Source organism: Brachyistius frenatus, unplaced genomic scaffold (genome assembly GCF_029030835.1).
Source record: "Brachyistius frenatus isolate BFR_SWC_R1_liver_20210118 unplaced genomic scaffold, ASM2903083v1 Contig_198, whole genome shotgun sequence".
Taxonomy (NCBI): domain Eukaryota; kingdom Metazoa; phylum Chordata; class Actinopteri; family Embiotocidae; genus Brachyistius; species Brachyistius frenatus.
In genome coordinates this window covers 120,353-146,556 of record NW_027210797.1, presented here as the reverse complement: position 1 = coordinate 146,556, position 26,204 = coordinate 120,353, and the positions used below count along the sequence as shown (strand labels likewise).

The 26,204-nt window shown below is 41.0% G+C and overlaps 1 protein-coding gene across 1 annotated transcript in view; it reads left to right on the top strand.

The window, feature by feature from the left end:
* Positions 1 to 2,956: 2,956 nt before the first annotated feature.
* Positions 2,957 to 26,204, top strand: part of slc41a1 (solute carrier family 41 member 1) — a 30,952-nt gene continuing 7,704 nt past the window's right edge. Inside the window, exons 1-6 of the mRNA XM_069718758.1 lie at positions 2,957 to 3,277; positions 4,840 to 5,993; positions 11,311 to 11,418; positions 18,582 to 18,653; positions 21,966 to 22,110; positions 23,903 to 24,049. Coding sequence (XP_069574859.1) covers positions 5,508 to 5,993; positions 11,311 to 11,418; positions 18,582 to 18,653; positions 21,966 to 22,110; positions 23,903 to 24,049 — 958 coding nt within the window. The 5' untranslated portion in view covers positions 2,957 to 3,277; positions 4,840 to 5,507. The remainder of the gene's footprint in view (positions 3,278 to 4,839; positions 5,994 to 11,310; positions 11,419 to 18,581; positions 18,654 to 21,965; positions 22,111 to 23,902; positions 24,050 to 26,204) is intronic.

Sequence of the window (26,204 nt, the reverse complement as noted above, 5' to 3'; positions counted from 1 at the left end):
CCCTGTCTGACTGAGGTTCACCTGTTTGTTAAAAAATGTATAAAACAGACATGATTTGGACTGTATGACATGAGCATCAGATATTGTTGTATTTATAATTCATAATGAACAGTCCAATGTTGATGTAAGCAAATGTGTTTGTAACAGAGGTCTGTTAGCACGGTGGGTTCTCTCAGCACAGAACGACGACAAGCAGCTCCGGTACTGTTCAAAAGGGTGTTTATTTTACCAACAACAATATCAGAACGGCAGTGTGCTCCCCTGCCGAGCATCCGAGCACACGACACACGTCCGTCCTGCAGCCTCCCTGCTGCTCAGTGTCCCCAGGAGTGAGAGCCGTCCGGTGTCCTGCTTGTGGCTTTTACGGGGCAAGAGAGACAACCTGTTTGTTTTCGTTGTAAAGTCAATCACTTTTGTTGATAGTCTGGCTATGAAATATTATTTGCTTTAAAGGCTATAAAGTGAAAAATAATGGACAAGTAGTCAGGAACCGCTCGCTCCCGCCACACAAAACTTAGACCTGCGTTCGTGCTGTGCCTAAATTGACAAAAAAAAAAGAGAGCCCTAAGTGCTTTAAGACCTTCAGTTCAGATGCAAAAAATCTCCCCAAAGAAACTTGAACTGGAAAAAAAAAAATTGGACCTCAGTAAAAGTAACAAAGGAGTCATCTTTAATTGTGTAGTTTGCATGTACAAATGCAAGAATGACCAATACAGAGATTGAAAATCTGAAAATATAATCATACTAGATATAAATAAATCTCCAGAAGGTGCTTTATGTAGACCATCTCTCAACTGCTTATTTGACAATGTAATTTGACTTTCTCACAGTGTTATGCAAACTGTGTGAACAGAGATCTTTTCCAGGAAGCAGTTCTTCCTGGTTATCGGAAAAGCATTTGCTGATTAAAACCCACAAATGCTTAAATCTATAACGAGGTCTTCCATAAGAGAGAGAGAAAATAAGCCCCAGTCATTTCACTTGAAACCTTTCTGTCATACATCAGGAAATCAGAGCAATATCAAATATTCACTCGTGTAGACGAGTGATTCTTAAAAAAAAAAAAAAAAGAATAACAAGGCTCGGCTTTCAATCTGTAATGGCTGATAACTTATTACAGGGGAGACTTTCACCTGCATGCAAAAAACCTTGAAATAAAAGAAAAAAAAAAAACACCATTCTGGGATATGGCAAAAAAAAATATTGGACTGATGTCCCTCATGTCTGCACAAGTATGTAGCAGCAGATTACTTGCTTAGCTTAGCATTCATAACGTCGCTTAACACTAAAGAAAAGAGCAGTGGGAGAGGGGCAGCTACCCCAGCTTGGAGGCACTGATTGGTTGATTTTGTTACCTTTGGAGAGTCAGACTAGCTGTATCCCCCCCACCCCATGTCATCCAATTAGTCTTTGTACTAAACTAAGTTAGCTGCTAGGCTGGTGGTATACTGCATTTACAGATAGGAGTAGTATCAATCTTCTCATCAAACCGTTACCGTTACGTTGTTAGACAGTCATTACTGGATTTTTACACTGTGTGTAAACAGGCACAGCTCAGGCGTACGGGGGGGTGGATGGATTGCAGTCTTTGCCCACTGGGTGCTATTGGAGCTGCTAATGCTGAGCCGAGCCACTGCTGTATAGCAACAGGCGAACAGGACAACAAAGCTGCAGGTCCATTGGGGACGTTGTCAGGTGCTGTTCTCGTGGCAACAGCATAAGGAGGCTGAGGTAAATAGCACCTGAAACACAACCATGCTTTGCTATCCCTTGATGAGAAGGAGTCTTGGTATTCCTAGCCTAAATTATGTAAATACACAAATTAAATATGATCATGGTATTACAAAAAAAGTTGATATGAATTATTATTAATAATAATAACAATAATATCTAAATTCAGTTTTGCTTTTTCTGCTTCCCCACAAGTTACTTTATCACAATCAACTATGCAGTTTTAAATTTTATTTCTGAGGAATGATTTACAGCAGTTTCAATCTGGTTTTTAAAGGACACAGGGTTGAGGAAAATGCCCAGTAACTTTTAAAGGCCTACAGTTTTTTTGTTTTTTTTGTCTGTGATCAGGTGAACAGAGTTAAGGCAAATCCAGTCATTGATTTGTTAGGTTCACTTATGAAGAGAACACATGGTATTATAGTCGTTAGGTAAGAGACTATTGTAAATTTGAGTGTTAATATCTGTTTTGTTTGTTTGTTGCCCAAGGATTGAGCCTTTGAAACTACACCAGTGGGTTTATATACCCACTTTAACCACACTGATGCAACAAAAAGTCTGTATATGATTGGAATAAGATTATTGTACAATTAGCATGGTGTTATTGAGCAAGGTCGCTGTTGAATATGGGAGGACTCATCCGGGGTCCTTACACAAATGTTTTAATAATAAAATTAAGTTTAATAAGGACGGGTATCCGTATGGATATTATGGCATTTTACAAATATAAACATTATATTTGTTGATCTCTACTTTAGGTCACATTGGTGTTATTCCAAACGCACACTTGTGTAAGACCTGCATTTATTTGTCCTCCATGCTGGTGAATCAATGACTGAAATCCTCCCCATTTTAGTTAGACTGTACTCTTATGCGTGTGTGCCCATTCATTCTAGAATCTAGGCCTATTGTTAAATTAAAACTTCTATCTCAGCCTTCTTGTAGTAAATTAGTAGGCTTGTGAAGGAGACTGGCATAGCAGGGGCACACATTTCCACACACGATGACAGAGGGAGGGGGCGTGCTTGTGCGCAATGGAGACGAGAGGGGAGGGTGGTGGCGGTGGTGGTGGTAATTGTGTGTGTGTGTGTGTGTGTGTGTGTGTGTGTGTGTGTGTGTGTGTGTGTGTGTGTGTGTGTGTGTGTGTGTGTGTGTGTGTGTGTGTGTGTGTGTGTTCAGAGGGTGGAGGGAGGGCCCGCCTTGTGGCTTCCTGGCCCCCTGCACCGGACGGGTGTATTATAGATGCGCATCCAAGCAGCCGGGCGGCGGGGGCCACTGGACGGGTGCAATGTGACGAGATCGGGAGAGAGTGGGACGCAGTCTTGACCACGCTGGAGGGTGGGATTAACCATTAACCACCATTAACCATTAAGGCAGCTGTGCTGAACCGGTACCGTACATAAGGCGTGCGCACCGGCGTCCACGCTTCAGCCTGAGTGTGTTACCCAGAGGTGGAGGATACATTCAGCGAGTCACACGGAGTCATTGCGCTCATGCAGACCATCACTCCGGTTTGTCCCCCCACTGGAACAGTTGACACTAAAAGGTAACCAACCCGAGGATTTTATTATGATTACTGACATTTGAGCTGTAATGCCATATCAGAGAATAAGTGAAAGTCGCGTAATGCCTTTTACTGACGGAATGTTTCACTTGGCGACACAGACTGCAATGTCCCAGCTCCTGCCCTAGATATATAGCCTATCTGTGGCGGTAAAGAACGGAGAGTTATGGTGCGTATGCATTCATTTTCACGAGTTACATACTCGTGGTGATAGTGGCAGTGACATGGTCTCAAGCCCAGCGTTGGAACAAAAAGCTCTCTGCCCCTGTTTAAATGGGAAGTAGAATAGAATAGGAGGGCTCGTCTATTCAGCCTTGACGAGGGGAGCACTAATTTACGCCTTTGCCATGTTGGGTTCGGGTGGTATTGGTCCTGACTACTAAACAGAGAATTGTTTCAGCGGGGAAAGCCAGAAACTGCGAGTGTCGCATCGTACTGCAGGATAAAAGATGCGTCCAGCTATAAACAATGCAACTGGAAGCTAAGGGATTGATCTTCAAAATAAAAGCCATTTTAGAAAAATTTTAATTTATAGTGTTAGGAAAAAGTTGAACTTTTATCTGATCACGTTAAAGATCACAGCAGATATCATCCAGGCTCATTATTACCCCCTTAAATTGATTGATCGCTTCATTACCAAACTGTCAATATAAGAAGTGAGTTTTGTTGAGATGAATTCATGTGGTTTCTCCAAGTTACCGGGAATGGAAACGAGGAAAGATTAGAAGCCGTATACACTTCACCGCGAGACTATTACAATTCAGTCCCTCTACATCCTGTGCTTAGTGCCATTGTTAGAAGTTGGAGGACTATCTGTCTCCTGAGAGTTTTCAGCTTGTCAGTTATTGGAATCTATACTTAGTACTTGGCTGAAAAGGGGTCTCTACTAAAGTTTGTTTTCAAATTTATTATGTTGGTGAATATTTCCTTAAATGAGCCTGATATGTTTGGTGTTGCACTGGATTTGAAAAAGGTGAGAGTGTTTATTTTGAAAGGCAGGACTCAAATTGTTTTCTTTGTGTTGTATTTGCAATGACAGTGGTGTGACACTGCACTTCCAGAGGATGGGCACAGAATCCCTGTTACAATATCTTTAGAGGAGGAGGACATTTCTCACTGGATGAATCTTTCCTCAACGTTGCCACAATGTCAGTGGAGAGTGAAGAGCTTTTGGCTGGGCTTGTAAACTATGATAGTTGCTTGCTATCTGAGTTTCAGCCCTCTAAATTTGTTTTTACTGTGATTAGCTGTAGTATTCCAACGACAATTTTACGTTTACCTGTGGGATTTTATTTCTTTACTAAATTCTGATGAGCAAAATGAAAATGCTGCATAAAGAAGTAAAGCATTTTTCAAAGATGGAAGCCTGAGCCAACTTTTGGTGCCATTAATGCCGCTGTCCTTTAGGCAATTAAGACAATATTGTAACATTGATCAAATCATTGGTGTACCAGGTTGTGACATTTGAAAATAAACCTGAAATGGGGTTGGAAGAGGTTTTTAAAATGAATACTGAATGTTTAATGAATTTATTCTCTTCCCAGGTGACTGTCCACTCTGGTTGGAGAGGAACCTTTCCACAGCGGGTAATTCAATCCTTAAACTGCAGACCTTTAAATATCTGCTTTGAAAACCTCCCAGCAGACACGTGGTGTAAGGTGAGACATTCCCAGCCCAGTGCACTAACCAGTCTGACATGATCAGTGGACTGAGAGCATGACCATGCTGTGCTGCAATCTGGCCACAGCAGACCTCTGATTTGACTGTTTCTTCAGCTTGTATTAATCTTTAAAGGACTGTTAACAAGTGACTGAAAGGGATTTTTTTTTTTTTGTACCCCTAGTCCATTGTTTACCTTTCTCTTTTGTTTTGAACCAGTATGCCTTCTTTTTTTTGCCGGCCTATCCTGAGCACCCTGCAGTGAATGGAGAACATACTGGTTCTGCTCCCGAAGCACCGACAGGAACACGGGCTCTGCAGACACACGGCTGCGTGTGCCTTGCTGCAGGTTTTTTCCTACGGAGCAGTTTTCTCCTGGTCTTTAATAGCGACCTTCACTCCCTGTCAGCCTCTTTAATGGGATAAATCAATTGGACTGATCAGGTTCAAAACCAGATCAGGTGGCCAACTCCATTCAGACTTCCCCAAAACCACTACGCCGAGGCACGCTGACCTTTTCTTTTCAAGCCAACTGTCTTCCAAAGGCTTCCGCATGGTACTTTGGTCGAAAGAACAAGACAAAGTCCCCGACATCGAGATGTCCTCCGGGGCCATTGAGATGAAGAAAGAGGGAGGCCCCATGACCCCAGCCTTCCTCAACTCCAACTGTACCGTCCACCCAGTGATTCTCACCAAGGGCCCTGAGGAAGTGAGCCCGGGGACAGGGGGCGAGTTTGAGCTCACAGAGGTCACATCTTTTACAGAGAGGGCCGGTGAGACTGGGGAGGATGAGGAGAGGTCAGAGATTGTGGTGGCGCTGGACTGTCGGGCAAACAACAAAGGTCAGCGGGAGGAGGATGCTCTCCTGGAGAATGCAAGCCAGAGCAACGAGAGCGACGACACCAGCACCGATCAGAGCCCCGAGCCACCAGCACCTCTCAAGGAGACGTCTTTTTCCATAGGCCTGCAGGTGGTCTTCCCCTTCCTGCTGGCCGGGTTTGGGACAGTGGCAGCGGGAATGGTGCTAGACATTGTCCAGGTGAGTGATCCTAGTATTTCTTCTGTATTATATTCTTAAATATATGAAAAGTTGCAGCATGTTTTGCTTATGTTAGATTCTGATCAGCAAATCTGAATAAAGGAACCCAGACTGGTTAATTCCCTTTGATGCAGTCTTGAACAATGTATTTGCAACAAATGGTGCTGTTGGACAAGCCTAAAACACTGAATATGGAGACAGAAATGGCAAGTTCCATGTTTTAGTAGCTTTGGAAGATGATATGAAGTGGGAAAAAGTTTTGGGCAAATATATTTTTATCTTTCATATCTTTCAGGACAACCAAGATTCTGAAATCAAGACATTAATTGAATCAGTTGAACTCCACTCTATTCTGTTTTGTTACAACCCAGTTACCTGTGAAAAACAACGGGAGCTCTGTCATATTTAAAACGAGAGACAAGTTCAACTTCCAAATATATTTCTGACCACAGACGGAGCTCCGGGCAGACCGTGTGCACGGAGTCACATTGTGGGACAGACTTGCCCTGGAACATTTAAATAAACTGGTTTAGCGAGGCCTGTTCGCCTTGGCATGTGTCAGTCATTCTGTTGCTGGCCTATCTGGTGGGCTACCTTTGGGGATGGACAAATGGGACAGTTGACACACACCATGAGTTATTTTCATAACCTTTTACTCCTCTACGGCTGCCTTTCCACAGGGATGGCACACGCTGGTACACACTGTGTCTTCTAATGACCTGTCACAAACCCTTCTATTTAAATCTAACATATTTGGATACAAAAGAAACACAAATTCAAGGTGTGTACTGTAGTGCAGTGCATAGCCAGGGACCTGCTGGATCCACTTAGCTTCTGAGAAAACAGTTTAACTTAACTTATAATTACTTCTTCTTTTTCCCCCCCTGTTGACTCACTGTATTCACTGTCTTGCTCTGAACATTTCTAAGAGTGCATTGTAGAAATACTGGCCAAAGTCATCCTGACAGGTCATATATTTCTTTAAAGTCAGCTTCTAGTGCAGATAAAGCTGAAGGTGTCAGGCTGCCAGGAGACCAGTCCGGGCACATTGTGTACACACATATTCATGCCAACATTGGTGGACCCCAGAGACTCGGCACAGAGAGGAGGGGGAGAGCAGGAGAATAAGTTTACTTGCTTTGAGCACCTGAAATGGAGTCACGCTTGAGTCACGATGAAAACAACATACAATGTGGCGTCGGAGCCTCAAATAATATGTAGTTAGGTATCTTCACTAAACCAGGAATGCAGAGGTTTGAGGTTAAACGTTTTCATGCTGCCTCAATTTAGGCACCATGCTGGTGTGCTTTCTCTAATTTCCAAAACACTCACTTCACCATTTCTTGTAGAGGTGAAAAGGGGAAAGAACTCACTTAGAAGGTACAGGACCTTTTAGTTCCCTACCAGTCTGCTGCACTTGTGGCTGTGGGCAAACCTGCTAGAAATCCTTGCACTGTGATGTGAGGTGAGGCTTGTCTCGGACAACTCTTCCAGCTGAGCAGGTTGTCCTGCTGACTAATTCCTCCTCCATGACACTGTGGAATGCTAACTCAGCTAATCCCTCCTGTCCTTGCAGGAAGGTAATTATCTAATATAAGGTGTGTATTATAGTGCAGTGCATAGCCAGGGACCTGCTGGATCCACTTAGCCTCTGAGAAAATACTTGAACTTAACTTATAAGTTATCTCAGGCTCTCTCTGTCACTGGTTTGGTCAGGGTGCACCAGTTCCTCTGCTAAAAGTGAGCTTGAAAACTGTAACATGCTCTCGCCTTTAGTTCCTGTGTCTCCCTGGCCTGAGTTTCTAAGTCTTGAGCTGGTGCATGACTTAGCTTTTTTTGATTGCTTTCTATAAGGCCTCTCTGAAATGTGACCTCGTTAACATTGGTCACTTTAACTATCTACAGCACACACACACACACACACACACACACACACACACACACACACACACACACACACACACACACACACACACACAGCACACACACACACACACACATACAACCACACACACATACACAGCTTCTGGCCTTATTCCCACACGAGGTTGGCCCAGAAAGGACTGTCCAGGCTGGTATATAGAGGAGTGAGACGTCTGCATAGTTCTGCTCAGTGACTTGGCAGCAGAATGACCTAAAACTGTCAGTCTCTTACTGCCAGGGCCAGAAACTTTGAGGGTGACCGGCTCAGTTGGACTGGTTACATGTGGTTTGTAAAGGTCATATAGTGTAGTTTTCATGGTAATGCCAGAGTCAAAGATCAAATGAGTGCTTTTAAGTCATAAAAAAAGTTGTGATGGGTCCCTCATTTCCAAAAACTAAAAACCAAGAATGCAAAAATCCCCAAAATGTTTGCACAGTATATTATCATAAACATCAGTGTGTGTGTGTGTGTGTGTGTGTGTGTGTGTGTGTGTGTGTGTGTGTGTGTGTGTGTGTGTGTGTGTGTGTGTGTGTGTGTGTGTGTGTGTGTGTGTGTGTGTGTGTGTGTGTGTGTGTGTGTGTGTGTGTGTGTGTGTGTGTGTGTGTGTGTGTAGGTGTGTGTGTATGTCTGCTTCCGAGTTTAGCCGTCTGTCCTGGACTGCGGTGTCTGTTAAACACCAAAACACAGAAAAGAAGTAGGACACAGCTTCAGCCTTAAAAACAGTCTAAAAATACAGGCACCAGTAAACAGGAAATCGTACAACAAAGATTTTACACCAGCCAAGCCCTCACTGCTTACCCAATACCATTTCAGTCCAACCACAGCCACTTGCCTCCTTTTCACTCAGGAGCCGTTCCGGCATCAAAACATGGGCTTAATTCCCTGAAACTAAATCATGTTTTAAACTACTGGCTTCATACCATCGCTCCGCTGGAAAAAGTTGCATCAGCTTGTGCTCAAATGTACATAATTCTGTTCTATTTCTTCCAGGAGTTGTCTCAATAATGCCACTTAAAGATTGAAATATGTGATTTAAGAACACAAATCAAGTATGTTTTTCAAAATATTTAATGACACCAAACCGTCGGCATCTCCTGTTGCGCTAATTAACTGCTTGTCTTAGATAATCTGCTCGTTTTGGTTCAGTTTTTTCCATTTGCTCATGATCTTAATGTCCTGACAATCATTAACAACATGTCTTCTCACAGTTTTAAAACCTTGACAATAGCCCAGACAGCTACTTGGTTTGGATGTGAGTGACAGAGGCTGAAAGGATTAGCAGGTTAGAGTACTTTTGTGTTGCCCAAAGTCCTGGCTAATCTTTCACTGTCAAGAATCCCTAGGAAAAAGTCCCAGGTTGATTATTTGTTCTCTCACTGGTCAAATAGTTTAGACTTTACCCTCATTCCATCTTCATCGGGTCTGAGGATGCACCCAGTACAGGTCTCAGGTTTCTTCAGGACTTAGTTTAAAGTTTGATTAGCTTTTTGAGGGAGCTTCAGTGCTTCTTATGATAACTTTGTGTCTGAGAAGTCTTACACATTTTAGTGACTCAAGGAAATTTCAACTCTCCTTAACCCCCAAGACAAAAACTACCTAATCTTCGCCAAAACCATTCTGCTTTGTTCATCCATTTCAGGGTAATAGGGTCTTCTTCTGTTGCTGATGTTCATCCTCGGCTGGATTCCCATGTGCCCTTATATTTTGACCACAGCTATGTCACTTTGAACCTGCGTGTATGTGTTTGCACATGAAGCTGGACAGTCCATGCTGCAGCACCAGAAAAATGAAACCACCACCACTTGGTGTATTTTCTGTGACGCTGCTGGTGTTGCATTGACGCTATCAAGGTTCAGTTTCCTACTCAGTACAGCGAGTACAGTTATCACAAATAAAATGGGGCCCTGTTACTCAACTGGGCAACCCGACCCCCGGTGGGGCTTGCATACCAGAGCTCCTATAGGTCTGTACACAGAGGTACTGGGGTTGTCCAGTACAGTTCCTAGAACCGAGGAGGAAGGGCTTGTTTGGCTCAGAGCCAGTCTTCCATGGAGACAACAACATATATCACCACAGGGGAGGCAAAGAGGGAGATAGGGCAGTGAGACAGAAGTAGAGAGAGAGAGAAGGCTTGAAAACATGCGGCTGTGAAAGAAGAGAGGAGTGCTCACAGAGATGCTCACAAGGCTGCTGGACTGGCAGGGGGCAGTGAGCCAAGCCGAAGGCCTTGCTATTGGAAAGGGGCTCTGCTTTGCCTGAGAACTACTAAGGGAACAGAGAAAGGGAGTTTCTCTCATCATTCGGTGCCATACGTATTGATACAACTCATACTGAATTCTAAATGGAACATTTTATCTTGTACATTTGGAGGTAGCAACCCTGTGTAACAGAAATGGAGAGTTTGCTTGTATGAGAAATGCAGCCCAACAGTGCTCGTATGTAGCTTCAGCGTTAGCTGCTCCTCTGTTTACCACCTCTCGTCCAGTTTTTCCTCTTCTTCTCTTTTCTAAACTGTGTCAGCCTCAGTGAATATTGATCCAGCTTGGGGTAGCTGGACTGCAAGTGCTGGGGGCCTGCGAGACCGGCCCCAAAGATAAGCACTTTTACTGGAGATAGATCGATAGCCTCAGCCTCAGCCTCAGCAATAGCTTTTTTTTCTGGCCACAGTAGACCCTAAACCTGCACTCACAGCATGAAGTCTAATGGAGGCAGTAATTCACTACAGTGACAAGCCCCGGGACTCGCATGGATCCCACCTCTCCAGGGCTGGCCAGCAGCCAAGGAGGAGGTTATCGAGGGTCGGGCCTAATAACACCAGCTATTTGTTTAATTCTAGGCCATCTATTGGATACATATGCAGCTGAGCAGAGACTTTCTCTTGTGCATGCGAAATGTTAATTGAAATTCTGGTAAGCCCACCACCCTGCAAGTTTTTCTCTAGATTTAGCTGGTGTAGCTCCTGGCTGAATTTGTTTCAGGCTATGTATTTGGTTGTTAGAGTAGCATATACAGCAAAATCTTGCTTTTTTTATGCTAAAGTATGAGCTAGCAAGCCAGGCCTATCAGGTGGATGAACCTAGAAGAGGAGGGTGATACATCATTTCAGCATGAAGTCCCACTCACCTTGTTCTTGTTGAAGGATAGGTGGCATGATAAATTGTGTGAAAGGTCCAAAGAGACCAGACTATCTGCTCCATCATACAGGTCTGGTTTCACCACTGAATCAATATTCAAAGAAAGTTGCAGAAACCCAGAGACACTCTGCCCCCCCCCCCTCCCCTCCCAACTACAACTAAAGCCTATCTATGTAGGCAACAGTGTCTATATGAATACCATTTCATGTATTCACTGTATTGATTTTTTGTTACTGATAGTGCAGTCTTGTCATTGCAGCACTGGACGGTGTTTACGGAGGTGTCAGAGGTGTTCATCCTGGTTCCAGCACTGCTGGGGCTCAAAGGCAACTTGGAGATGACACTGGCCTCCAGACTTTCAACAGCGGTAAGAAACTAATGTGTGTGTGTGTGTGTGTGTGTGTGTGTGTGTGTGTGTTAGTTTTTGAGACTGTATGGGATTGTCCGTGTGTTACCTTTATCCCTCTCTTCCCATACCAGAGTACCACATTTACAGTACGTGACAGATTGAATTCTGTTCCATTGTTTTATATGATTTTGTGGCATTGATTCTCACATAGTCCCTGAAAGAATCTGTGTAAGATTTAACTCAATATCCACGTTGTTTTCAGTTATATGCAGGGCACAATGCTAGCCGTTTTCCCAAGGAGCACATGAAAACGCAAAGAAATGTAGGATCACAGTTAAAAATGTTCAAGTAACACAGTTTCTTAGCAAAAAATAAATAAATATATATACATATTTATACTGCACACGCATCTGTGTTTTTGCTTCTTCTCTTTGCGTCCAATTATGTTGCGAAAATGGAGGTCTATGGAATTGGAAGATTTTAGTATCTAAAAGGCATGGGTCTTAAAATATTGACAAAGCTCTTTAAAACAATTAAAAAGAAAAATTCTCACTAGTGAGCATTTACCAAGGGACACATATCTATGCAATAATCCATACCACCAAAATCACAAGACTAAGTCAAAAATACTGGCTGGAACTTGTAACTTGTTGATAATACAACAACTCTATATTCAGGTGTATATGCATAATTTTAAGATATATTTATTGGGGGGAAAAACAACAGGAGATCATTGATGTGTGAGGTGATTTTAGTAACACTACACTGAACAAGACCAAAGTTATTGAATATTTTTGTAGTGTCTCTTTTTTCCAGTATGTCACTTTTCAGACGGTCCCTAGTTTCACAGCTGGCTGTACACAGAAACCTGTGTTAGCTGTTCGGCTCCGAGGATGACTCATTTTCACGAAAATTAGGTTGAAGCTTGTTGTCTACCTTTCTGTGGAAGGAATGAAACGTGATTTGTTTTTAACGTTTAATTAACGAGAGATTGATACAGGGAAGTTCAAAACTGCCAATATCTTTTTAACTTTACAGAAGTTGTTTTTCCCTGTTTTTCCTGTTATAATTTCTCTCCTCCACTCTCCCCCCTCCTAAAAAAGTTAGCAGCATAAGGATTCAGTGTCACACTTAGCGTCACTGTTAGTGGGCCGTCGGGCAGTGTCTGACTGCAGCCACTGTCACCACTTCACACTTCACTCAAGATTAATATCAGTTGTCTGGTGTTCAGCTGATAGGCTACATTACATTTGTAACAAGAGATTATGGGAGGTTTGTCACCTTTACCCGCACACCGTGCTTCTAAATTATTTTTCTAACCCGCACAAAGCTATTTTTAGTTGCATATGCGAGTGATTTACTTGCACTGCAGAGCCCTGATATGCTGTGTTAGTCAAGGTGAAGGGATGCCGCAAGTACCATTAGATGCTAAATGTAAATCTAACAGCAGTCAGTGGTTGCTCCAATGAGCTCTGGGCTTTAACAGCTCTGCCTGAGCTCAGACTACCATTGTCCATGATACAACCTGAGTGGTGACCTGACAGCATTGCCAACCCCAGGTTCACAGCACGCCCATGATTTAGCCCAGTGTTGCTCTTAAGCACACCAATCCTCACATTATTTCCACTGGTCTGAGGAAAACAGGTAACATAGCTGATTAGCACTGCAAACAACGGCCCACCCAGTACATAGACTACTCATTGACAATAATATTCCTAAGTACACAAGCAAACACAGAGATCACATACTGTACATACATGTGTTGTCTTGGAAACTTTCCACAGTAGCCTAATCCCTTTGACTCCAAGTTACAGCTAAATTTCTAAATCCTTTTGGTATCAACTAGTAGTACAATGGTTAGGGCATCATTTTATACCCCATTTACAAAAAAGTTGGGACTCTGTAAAATGTACATAAACACAGAATGCAATGATTTGCAAATCCTATAAAGTCATATTTAATTCAAATTAGACCAAAGACAACATATCAAATGTTGAACCTGAGAAATGTTATTGTTTTGTGAAACATATATGCTCCTTTTGAATTTGAGGCCAACATCATGTTTGAAAAAAGTGGGGCTAGGCGCATGTTTACCATTGTGTTGCATCACTTCCTCTTTTAACAATACTCTGTAAATGTTTAAGAACTGAGGAGACCAGTTGCTGGAGTTTTGAAAGTGAACTGTTGTCTCACTGTTGCCTTAATAGGATTTCAGATGCTTAACAGTTCGGGGGTCTCTTATGTCAAAATTTTCATTTTACAATGCACCAAATGTTTTTAATCGGTGACAGGTCTGGACTGCAGGCAGGCCAGTTTAGTACTTGAAGTCTTCTATGATGAAGCCATGCTGTGGTTGTGCGTGCAGAAAACGGTTTGGCATTGTCTTGCTGAAATAAGCATGGCCTTCCCTGAAAAAGACATTGTCTGGGTGGCAGCATATGCTGCTCCAAACCCTGTATATGTCGTTCAGCATTAATGGTGCTTTCACATACGTGCAAGCTACCAATGCCATGTGCACTAATGCCTCCCTATACCATCACAGATGCTGACTTTTCAACTGTGCGCTCATAACAACCTTTTTTGCCCAGAAGACCCAACATCTATGATTTTCAAAAATAATTTTAAAAAAATTATTTGGTAACAACACAGAACAGTTTTCCGTTTTGCCTCAGTCCATTTGAAATGATTGCTGGTCCAAAGAAGGCAGCGTTGTTTCTGGATCGAGTGCTTGGTTTCTTCTTTGCATGGTATAGTTTTAACCAGCATTTGTGGATGCAGCAATAAACTGTGTCCACAATGGTTTTCAGAAGTGTTTCTGAGCCCATGCAGCAATTTCCACAACAGAAATATGGCTGTTTTTAATGCAGTGCCCTCTGACAGCCCAAAGATCACGGCCATCTTTGTTTTTGGCCTCTTCCTTTACGTGCAGATTTCTCCAGATTCTCAAAATCTTTTAAGGATATTATATACTAAAGACGATGAAATCCACAAATTCATTGCAATTTTACATTGAAGCACATTATTCTAAATTGTTGCACAATTTGCTGACACAGTCTTTCACAGAATAGTGAACTCCTCCCACTTCTCTTCACTGCTGAGAGACTCTGCTTTTTTCATACCAAATTGTACTACTGGCCTGTTGCCAGTTAACCTTATTAGTTATGAGATGTTTCACCATGTGTTTCTTTTAGCGTAACACAGCTTTTCCAGTCTTTTCTTTACCCTGTCCCAACTTTTTTTTGTTGAATAATCTTTTAATTCCAAACAGCAGATAGTGTGTGTCAGCCATGTTACTGAAAGGCGCTGCGTGTAGGATTTTGTGGTATCTAACGATGAGGTTGCAAATTGCCCCTTCCAAGCGTGCTGAACAATCTATGGTGGCTGTGAAATTCAAACTGAAATTCAAGCAATCTCTGCAAAATTTACGTGAGCTTGCAATTTTTCATAATTCCTGCGAATGTCCTTAACAGAAACTCTGCCTAAAATATTATGACATAAAGGAGTCTTTCCAAGCAAAACTCATTTTACGACCAGAATAAACTCATCATTTACAATCAGCACAGCTCAGGTCCCTCTCCTTTCATCACTGAAACAAGCTGCGTGCCAGCTACTTGTGAAAACCAGAACAAGTGGAAAAGAACTTGAGTGACGGGGTTTGTGGGAAATGTGGTCTTATCATTGGAATGAGGAATACTGTATGTTTGATTAGTTTTATGAACACTTCAAGTTGTAAGAGACCGCACTTTTTGTTTTGTGCATACAGTAGGGCAATGTGTTGAATTAATAGTAATTAAATAGTATTTAAGGCTCTTATTTTTACTGCAGATTTAGCCTCTGTATTCTATATAGCAGTCCTGAATGTCTGTCTGTTTTGTAAAGCTACGTCACCTTTATGAATGTTTTGTAACTTAGAGTCCTTTGGTTCTCTAAGTGCAACAAGAAAAAAAAAGATACAAAAAAAGATTATTATCAAAGGAAGTGATTATATAATACACTTTTTATATTACTTAAAATCCACTGTAAAGTCAAGCATTTTTAATTACCAACAATCACAAAAACACGCCACGAAATCTTGGAGGGACTGAATCATTTACAGTGTCAGGTGAAAATACAGCAGCAAAAACATAATTATAAAAATTATATTCTATTTCTTCCAATATATCCATCTATATCCTACACACTGCACACTTCCGTGTTGTTTCCATAATAATTCAGAGTGCAGCGTGTGATGGTAAATGTCAGATTCTGAAGTTGATTAAACAATATTGTAGCAGAGCTTCAACACTTATTGAAACATTTGTCAATATTTATTGAATGGCCGCATTCAAACTAATAAGACTGAATTGCCGCTTACAAAATTATTACTTCAAAATATTATATTGATTTTACATGGAGCTATATGACAAAAAACAACGTCAATATAATACATTCAACTTTTTGAGTCTGTTTGTTTTGTCTTTGGGCTTTTATTGTGAAAGGCAAGTTGAAAATGATATTTTCAGCCCCTGTTAGACTTAAAAGTGCAGTTTTTAGTTCATCACAAAAGGATTCTCACATCCATTGTCACAAAGTAGGCCAGAGTCCAGTGCTTGTCCTGAGACATTACTGTAAGCTCTCTGCTGGCTGCCCCCAGCAGGACCACGTTTCTTTCCATGCCGCCGCTAATTATGAGCAGATTAAAACCACTGTAAATTTCCTAATGTGCTTATTACTGAAAAAATAATGTAATCCCTAATACTGGCAGGCCGTAGAAGTTTTCAGTTCACATGACCGCGTTTCCTTTTGCATTTTTTTCCATTGGTCTTTTTTAACCTGTTTGTCTTTCAGTATTTTACTGAGTTGACTAAAGGAAATAAGCAGCTGTTTTGTCAGACCGTCTCATCCCTTCTCGTGTTATTGAGCCTAATTGATTGATTGTATTTGGATCATGATTTATGGTGGATTAACTTCAGCAACTAGATAATCGGAGATTACAACAGCTACAAAAGTCTACTTTATCCTAATTTTATTTGTAATAAAATGTTGAACATACTCTCCACATATTTTCAGGTTCCAATGTTGTAAACAGTAGATTTGCTCCACAGTTAATGACTGAAAGTGAATGTGGTTGAAAAATTTAGCTATGCTTGTGAATTCCAAGGTATTTCAGCCTCTCGTGCATTTTATGTCATCCATAAATCAACGTCTCTGTGATGATCCAAACACCACAAATCCAGCTGCCCACACACACACACACACACACACACACACACACACACACACACACACACACACACACACACACACACACACACACACACACACACGCACACACACACACACATAGTCAGAAAGTTCAGTCTTTGGCATCGTTATCACAGATCATCACATAACACCAGGCTAGGTTTCTGTGAATTGCTTAGGCTCATCTGCGCTCTAGATCAGTTTACATATTGCTCCCAAAGGCAATTTAGTCAGAAATTGCAAAAGCCTTTCAACCTTAATTACATTAATATATAACTGACAGGTTATATAGCCAAAATCTGTCTTTGAAAACAACTTGATGACTTCCGTTGCATGTGGAGTTCATGGTTGCCCTTTCTCTTATCTGTCTGCCTTAAACCTTATCAGTATTTGTGGCAGTCTGCCCTCTCAAAGTGACAGCATGACACAGCAGGCATCTGGTCACATGCTTACATAGCACTGAAGGTCGAGAAGTTGACGCATAGGTCTACAAACATGAGGCTTGACATACCGCCAGATATGTTGGATGGTGCTTGAAAGTGTAAAGTGTCAGATGAAGAAAGATATTACACACATTAACACTCAGTCATGGACACAAATCCCGTTGTGGCTCTTCATTATTATTCAGTTCCAGGCTTTGGTGCTCTTTAAAACAAATACTTTTAACATTAGTTTGTTACCATGTATGTATGATAGGCATAATGGTTGATTGTAGTCTATACAGTGCTACAGCATGGCGCACCTTCAATGTTTCACCCTACCTTAGTGTCTCTAATGCTTAAAGTTGCATTTGTAAATTCTGACTCTTCTTTTTTATGAAATAGTAAAGGATTATAGTCAAGTCAGCTAAAACGAATTACTTAATACTTGATTACAAAATAATAAAATACTATAATAGTTTTAAGAGGAAAAAGATGCATTGAAACTTTCTTTAGAGGAATTAATGGAATAGTTCAGCAATATACTATAAAATAGGCAGGTGGTTAAAGACAAAACGAACAATAAAGGGCATTACATATATTACAAAACCAGGAAAATGTTCATTTAAAAAAAAAATTGAGCAATAAAAGCATTTGGAACCATACAATTTGAAGACATTACATAAAAGCCAGGCTAAACATACTTTAGAAATGTCAACACTTTGAAAGGCTGTTCCAGTGGCTCACACGTCTAGGCTGGAAGCAGCATCACCAAAGTTTTTTGTTCTGCTTTTTAGAACCGCTAAATGAAAACAGCCAGAGGATGTGAGGAGCCTAGATTGGTCATATATTAAAAGTGCGACCATATAGGAATTAGGAATTAATTCTTCTTCCACTGGTATATTAAAACCAAGCATAAAGTAGATATTGTCACAATCAGTTTTCATGTGTCCAGATGTCTCTCGCCCCTCTGCATATGTAAATGATAGAGGACAGAAAGGAAGAGGAGATTGTCTGTTTGTGTCCTCTCACTGAGGATGGGCATTAAGATCATTGCTCTAGACACACAGTAGCCCACTGTAGTTACAGCCACTTGAAGCTTGAGACCATCTGTGTGTGTGTGTGTGTGTGTGTGTGTGTGTGTGTGTGTGTGTGTGTGTGTGTGTGTGTGTGTGTGTGTGTGTGTGTGTGTGTGTGTGTGTGTGTGTGTGTGTGTGTGTGTGTGTGTGTGTGTGTGTGTGTGAAAGAGGACAAATGAGATAAGTGGAGTCGGCCGCAGGGTGGGGGATCAGATCAGAATGTCTTTGTCCTGAGAACTGACATCTTATTGTTCTGATGGGACCAAGAGGCAACAACATGTGCCCACGCTCTATCCCCCCCCCCAGACACACACACACACACACACACACACACACACACACACACACACACACACACACACACACACACACACACACACACACACACACACACACACACACACTCATACACATAGGCACAAACACAAATATGATAATGATGTGTGTTTGTGTCTTTCAGGCAAATATTGGTCAGATGGACACAGCCAAGGACATGTGGAAGATGATTATGGGGAACTTGGCCCTCATCCAGGTAATTGCAGCCATTGTTTATCTGGTGTCATGGAGCATATTTGAGCACACTTACAACAAAGCAGAACCAGATCATTAGTTTACACATGCTTCAAATCGGTGGACACATCAGTGGTAGATGAATGATGAGTATCATAATGAGACAATAATGTACAAATACTGCATTACCACGGGTATAGTGATGTTTATTTAAGTACCAGAGTGCACCCGTGATGCACGGTTAAGTTGTAGCTGTTTCTAAGGTTGTGTAACCACCGTTTACTATGGTGGCACGTTTACATTCACAAACATATGTCTATATTCACTCACAACACGTTCCTGCAAATGTTTCAAACTAAAGGTCTTGTTAAGAAATGAAAGGTTTCTGTCTTCTAAAATGCTAGATGGCTTTTAATATGAAACAGCTGCAGAAAGTGTCACGTTTGTAACAGTGAAAAGGTCTATGTGCTTGACATTAATATACATTAATACAGGAGACAGTCAGTCAAACCAAAACAACAAAGCTTAGTGAAGTCAGGTCAAGGGTGCATGCCATTTGAACTGCTAAATCAGAATCTCCAAGTTCACAGTGGAAAGTCTCAACCCAACCACCCTCTGAAGTCAGATTTCTTACTCAGAAAGTCGGATGAACCTCAACAACCTTGATTTCAAAATCCAAGAATGCTGCTCCTTACATTAGCAGGAGTGAAAGCTGTCGTGATACTGTTTATTAACACCTTTGTCTCATTAAATCATTGTTACTGGTCATACAGTACAGTCTAACAGCTATCTATCGACATGTTGCTATGGTGTTTACATACTCATTCTTCGTAATGCGATTTTATCAACTGTTCTGCTAACAAAGGATAATCTGGCTTTTCTTGTTGTACTGGAGTGCAATAAACTTGGCTGTGACGTTATTCCCAGCTTCAGTCTCAGATGTCAAAGGTAAATGGAATGCATCATAAGTGACAGCAGCATGATTTTGTTCCCGGAAATCCTGCACAAAAAAACCCAAACATGAAAACCTGATTACAGTCAGACACGAACAAATAGTAAGGCTTCTTCTATTCTTCTTAAAACTGATGAATGAAACTCAGTTTCTCTTTCATATGACACTTCAAAGAGTCAAGTTACCTGAAACAGCTGGGTGGTGTAAGTGCACTTTGTGTAAAGTAAACACAGTGAGCAAACATTTTTTGGAACAGCAAGCACACTTGCGTAGGTGATCCCACTTATTGTCTGGTCTGACCGCACCCTCAGAAGGATGAAGTTGTAAACTGCCCCGCCTTAACAAAGAATCAGAGAGATGTCAGTCAAGCATGTGGTGTACACTTAATGTCCGTCCACTCACTGCAGCCAGGCGGCATCACTCCTCATCAGCTTCTGTTGTTTCACAGTGCAGTTACTGTTCATACAGTAAATAAGATTATGTGCAAATAATCTTTCCAGAATGAGATGTTGGCCCTGTCCCTGATGGCAAACCAGCTGGAAATGTTTTTCATTTCCAAAAATAAGCGGTTCTTTTGGTCTCCGTGAAGCAGCCCTCTCTCCTGACGATCTGCCATTTGATGTGGGCTTGTGGTATATGTAATATTTGGTGGGTCCATAGTTCCTGGAACACTTTAAACCAGAGCTGTCCAGGTACCGACACAACCTCCTATTCTGGGTCATGGTGCTCTCTCATTGGGTCACACTGGTGCTCAAAGACAGTTAACACTGAAGCTGCTGATATGGTGAAACTATTACTTATTGTGGTAATCGGATAGTTGTGACAAACTACTGGCACTGTGTGTTTAGAGCAGGGGTCTCCAACCTTTTTTCCCTCTGAGAGCTACTTTGGCAAATTGAAAGTGTCTGAGAGCTACTCATGTAGTCATGTCCTACTCCAGTAGCTTTCAGACACTGTAACTGTGAACAATAACAAATTGATACTCAATGCACATATACTTAACCAGTGTTACTACTGTGGTCGTGTTGTTGTTTTTCGGTGATAAATGCTGTACTGTTCTCTCCATGTGTTTTACTTCCAAAGTGTTCACAGAGATAAACAGCCAGCCAAACTTATTTTCAAGAGCAAGGAATCTGTGCATGCTTGCTCCTTCGATGACCTCATACAACAATAAGTCAGTTTGACAACATTGAATCGGAGTGAAACTAGAAAAGAAAATACAAAAAACGTCTTAATCGACTGCTATATGAATATCATTAATATATATTATTAATATAAACAGCCTCATGTTCACCTTGTTGAACACTAGTTGCATAACAGGTAAATGTCTGAAGACTAATAAAGGTCAATTGAGAGAGTAGCAGGATCCTGTTATATACCGATAACACATTACGCTACTATGTTCATATAAAATGTTGAAATGCTTATAAAAGTCACCATTCTTAATCATTCAACATATAAAACACTTACAGCCATTGCTTTCTGAGGAACATACACGAAGGATTACTTTGGATTAAACACCGGATGCCACACAGCTGCGACCATGCTCCCTGCAGTTTACAACTCTTGCAAATTTCTACTTCCTGCGTCTCACTTCCTGCTTCATTACAGGTGTCAAATAATTGGGCTCTGGGCTGATGACATGCTGCTATTTAAAGTCCAAAGATGATGCAGCTCTGTCACAAGGCAATTACCATCTCCCTCAGAGGCCAACCAGCCACATAGCACACAGCTTCCATTTTCTGTACTTTATGGTCTTAAGTTAGGTGTTGGAGTTTGTAGGGGTGAGCTGCCATTTACTTTCACTGTTTTCTCCTGTTTCTGTTAGATAGGGAGGTAAGACTTTGTGTTCCCTTTATTGATCTTGATTTAGGTTATCAAAGTTATTCATCAAGATAGAATTGTTTTGTTGTTTGTTTTGGCCTTAGCTCCCCCCAAAGATATTCTGTGTTCACTCCAGTTTATCTTGATGAATATTGTAAATAAATTGCTGTTGGCTGATATCAATTCATTTATTCCTTTGGCTTCTTGGGACCTGGGGAAGATGTTATGTCTTGGCCACCCCTATACGGGGCATAACACCAGAAGCTCGCAAGCGACCGATTTGAGACCCCTGGTTTAGAGACAGTGTATTATATAGTATTACTGTATTTATAGATCGATTATAGATCGACAGGGTGCAGATTGAAAAGTTGTCCAGATGTAAGAGCATAGTCTCATCCACCTAGAGTTTGCTTTAATCAATAGCGACATGAACCATTTTAATTTGTCTGTGTGTGTGTGTGTGTGTGTGTGTGTGTGTGTGTGTGTGTGTGTGTGTGTGTGTGTGTGTGTGTGTGTGTGTGTGTGTGTGTGTGTGTGTGTATTTATGTGTGGGTCCAGGTCCAGGCCACTGTGGTGGGGTTCCTGGCCTCCATAGCTGCTGTGATCTTTGGCTGGATCCCAGAGGGACGCTTCAGGTTGGGCCACGCGGTGCTGTTGTGTGCCTCCAGCGTGGCCACCGCCTTCATCGCCTCCCTGCTGCTAGGTACAGTCACCATACAGAAAGTGCAGCATGTTCACAGTGAAAACATCCACTGATCAGGCACATCAGGGTTTAATGTGAGTTTGACTTGCAGGGCTAAAGATAGTGAGCCTGAGTTGCAACTCATGGAAGCTTCAGTTTCAGCTAAATGTTTGGCACAAACATCGGACTCAAAGATAAACAGATTAAACTCTGGTGGCCAAAGGTAACTGTGACTTCACAAACTAATTTTGTGGTTATAACTCAAGAATTCACACACTAATTCTGATCAAATTTCACACCAATATCTACGACTGGCATTATATATCCAAAAGAGTTACACTTAACTGTAACATCACAATGTTTTGCAAAGACACTTTTCTGATCATTATTCAACCCCATAACTCACAGAAGGTGAGACTGTGACCATATTTCACATTTGGTCAGATACTGAAGTAGTGACACTCATTTTGGGTGTCCACCTTGAAACTGTGCTGATTGCAAAGATCTTTAGTGCTGTTGGATTGAAGATATGTGTGAAGTATCCTTAGAATTTGCATCTTCTTTGCGGCAACTTCCATAATTGAAGCCTTGTCTACTGCCCAGGCTATAACTATGCTCGATAAGAAACTGCTCTCTTGGCCATACAAGGAATTTGACTCGTTTTTTTTTTCGTGTCGATCAGTGTAATCGTCACTCCATATTTATGAGACTGGACAGACATGGATGTAAACTGCAACTTGACTGCTAGATAGAGGCATATAACTGCAGAGTGGTGATTATCAACGTTAATGTTAAATTAACTGGTGGAGCTGGTCTCACAAAAGGAAAAACATCACATCTGTTTAGAGCGATAAGGAAACTGTAATCGTACTCAAAGTAATACATGAAATTAATAGAAATGTCTATTTCCATTATGTTTCTTATATTCTTTGTTACTCTTCGAGGTTTGACCGGTACTCTTTCAATTCATCCACTTTTTCACATCACCCAACTATATTCAAAACTAAGCTTAGTTTTGCTTAGTTGAAGGGAAATGAGTATTAATTTGAATTTCCTCTTGTCCATGTTTTTTTTAGAATTGAAATTTTTGTTGTACACTTTTGACCATAACAACACTAATATACTAATGTTAAACAGGTGTAATGTTTACGCCTTCCATCATAGTTTAGCGTGTTAGCATACTAATATATTAGACCAAGTACAACGAAAGACACACAGAGTGATTGGTCTGAAACCGAAGTTTTGGACAATTAAAAATGTTGGCCTGATAAAAGTGTAGGGGATTACCAAAGTGATGACAGTTCAACTTGATAAGGAATTTTTTTGCCTGTACCAAATTACACAGAAATGGAGCCAACAGATGTTGAAATATTTCAATTAAAACATGTAGCGTTCATCTTCTGGGCACCATGGATGTCTGTTTGAAATATACTATACTGTCAGTCCAGCAGATAAATTCTATAAACATCCAATGCTCATGTCAGACAGGGGGCCACCAGAATCAGTAGGATTTTTCCTCTGGGGACCAAGAATGTTTAAACAAAATTGATTTGTTGACATATTGCAGTCTAGACAAAAGTGGTGGATCGAATGACTTTACCATCTCTGGAGCTGCGCCAGCAAAAATGAATGTTGATCCTAAACTTTCAGCTGAAAATCAAATAAAAATAGATTAAAAAAAAAAAACTTTAGTACCCACTAACACTGATGATGTTACACTTTAGAACATCATATAGCAAATAAACGATCACATTTTCAAATGTGGCTTCAGGTGTTTTCCATGTTGTGATGCTTCTGACCTGAAATCCCACAGGTCTCATCATGATCGGAGTGATCATCGCGTCCAGAAAAGTCGGCATCAACCCTGACAATGTAGCTACGCCCATTGCTGCAAGCTTGGGAGACCTGATCACCCTGTCTCTGCTAGCCGGCATCTCCACAGGACTCTATAAGGAGCTAGGTAAAACAAGTCACAGTAATGGTGCTTATTAGTGCTAACACAAGTGTCCAACATCATGTCTTTAATATCCTCTGATCTTTCAGCTATTATTATTAGTTGCAGCTGATCTAATAGTTAAAAATGATCTGCAAATCTCTCTGGGGTCTTGGTCACTGTTTTCATTTAACTGCTGCCTTCAATTTTTTTTTTTTTACTGTATACAATTTTTTATAAATTCAGTACTGATATTATCTGATAGTATATTTTAGAACAGAATTTGAATTTATTACATTGTATTTGTTTTCCAACACAAAAAACCTACATTAGTGCATTTTATCTATTGTAGCCCAAAGCCTCATGTATAGTAACACAAGTATCAATACAGCACACACAACTAGAGAGACCCCATTTGCTTGATGGTACTTGAATACTTTTACTTAAAAGATACCTGTGGTTTATTTTACCCTGGCCTTATTTCCAATTAATGGGTCAAAAGTAAACAATTTAGTCACCTGAAACTGCAAACTGAAACTTTTAATGCAAAGTTAACATTGTTTGTGACTTCTTTGATGTTTTTGTTACTTAACAGTAACCGATACAACATTACCTGTCAATTTTCTTTGTTATGTCAACTTAACTAACTATCTCTAACCCCCAACTTTAAATATAGGGTTTATGTATGTTATGTAATGTAAGTTATGTCGTCTTGGTTAATGTCAAGTTGTCATAAGTTGTTATCTCAAACAATGTCAACATTTTATTAAAAATTACATAATTGACACTAAATGACAACAGTCATACACATTCATAAAGACTCCTTCATGTTCATGGCAGGTGTCACGTCAGTTTTATGGACACCTCTTTAAGTAAAGTGTTACCAGGGTCTTCAACCAGGGACACCTGCCATTTGACCTAAGCACCTTATATACACATTCAAGCACACCGGATCAATTCCTTTTCAGTTGGCTGCATACACAACTAATTTAAAGTGAGCTTCTATATGCAGTAGTAACTGCAGATAACTCCCAAATAACAATCAGAGACAGAATCATTTCAAACATAATTTGTGCACCAGTAATTCAGTGATAGTACCACAGTTGCCGAACTTGTCACGAAGCTTTAAAAGCTCTCACTGATGTTGTAAAAGGGAGCAGCATGTGTAAAATATATGGAATGTGGCTCTACAGTGAATAAGGATGAAGCCGCCCACGCCTAACCTTGCTGTGTTTTAGGGTGCGAAACGCCACAGCTATTTGGCTCTACTGTTTGCTCTATGATGGTATCTTCACCAGTGACACACCCAGCTTCACTGAGCTCCCCACTGCTCCAGCATTTCCACACCAAACACAGACAGGCAAACCTGACCAGAGTGCGGAGTAATCCTGTAACGCCTGTCTGTCTCAGTCAACACACATTATAGTCTTACTTGATTTTAACACCACAGCCGGGGCTCCATCGAGCTTATTTAGGATATTTTGTCCCAGACACACAAACACGGCTGGTGTCTAGGTCTTATAAGTAGTCGGTCAACTTTAATGTTGTTTGTGGTGGTTTGTATCCTGCGGCGTCAGTTGAACTGTAACACTGCCTTCTAGAGGATAGACCAGGCATTTATTGGCAGTCCAAATCCAGCCCTGTTCGGTCCTCATCAGTTCAAGGCTCTTATATTTCATGACTTTACAACATCTAATATGTGTCTACCACATATAATCAGTGACCAGGTTACAAAGTGCTTCACACAAAAAAATTTAAACTACAAATACAGTATGGAATTTCACATATTTCAAAGAAAAAAGAGACATTACAACAATTATTTAACAATTTCTAGATATTGGGATATTGAAGATTTGACTCACCCTGTGATGGACTGGTGACCTGTCCAGGGTCAACTTTGGGCAAATTGCCTTTGCCCAAAGTGAGTTGGGATAGGCTCCAGGACCCCCGTGACCCTGTTCAGGATAAAGCGGGTATAGATAATGGATGGATGGAAGATTTGACTCACTGTTTCTAATTATACTCAAACCAATAAACCCGAACGCTGTAGGCAATACAAATATATAATCACTAGAATCACTACAGTTAGGTGTTTCCCGACACGTGGATATTTGACTTCTCAGCAGAGAATGGAAATCATCCACAGATATCTTCATAATAACCCTTCCAACATGTGGTTTGT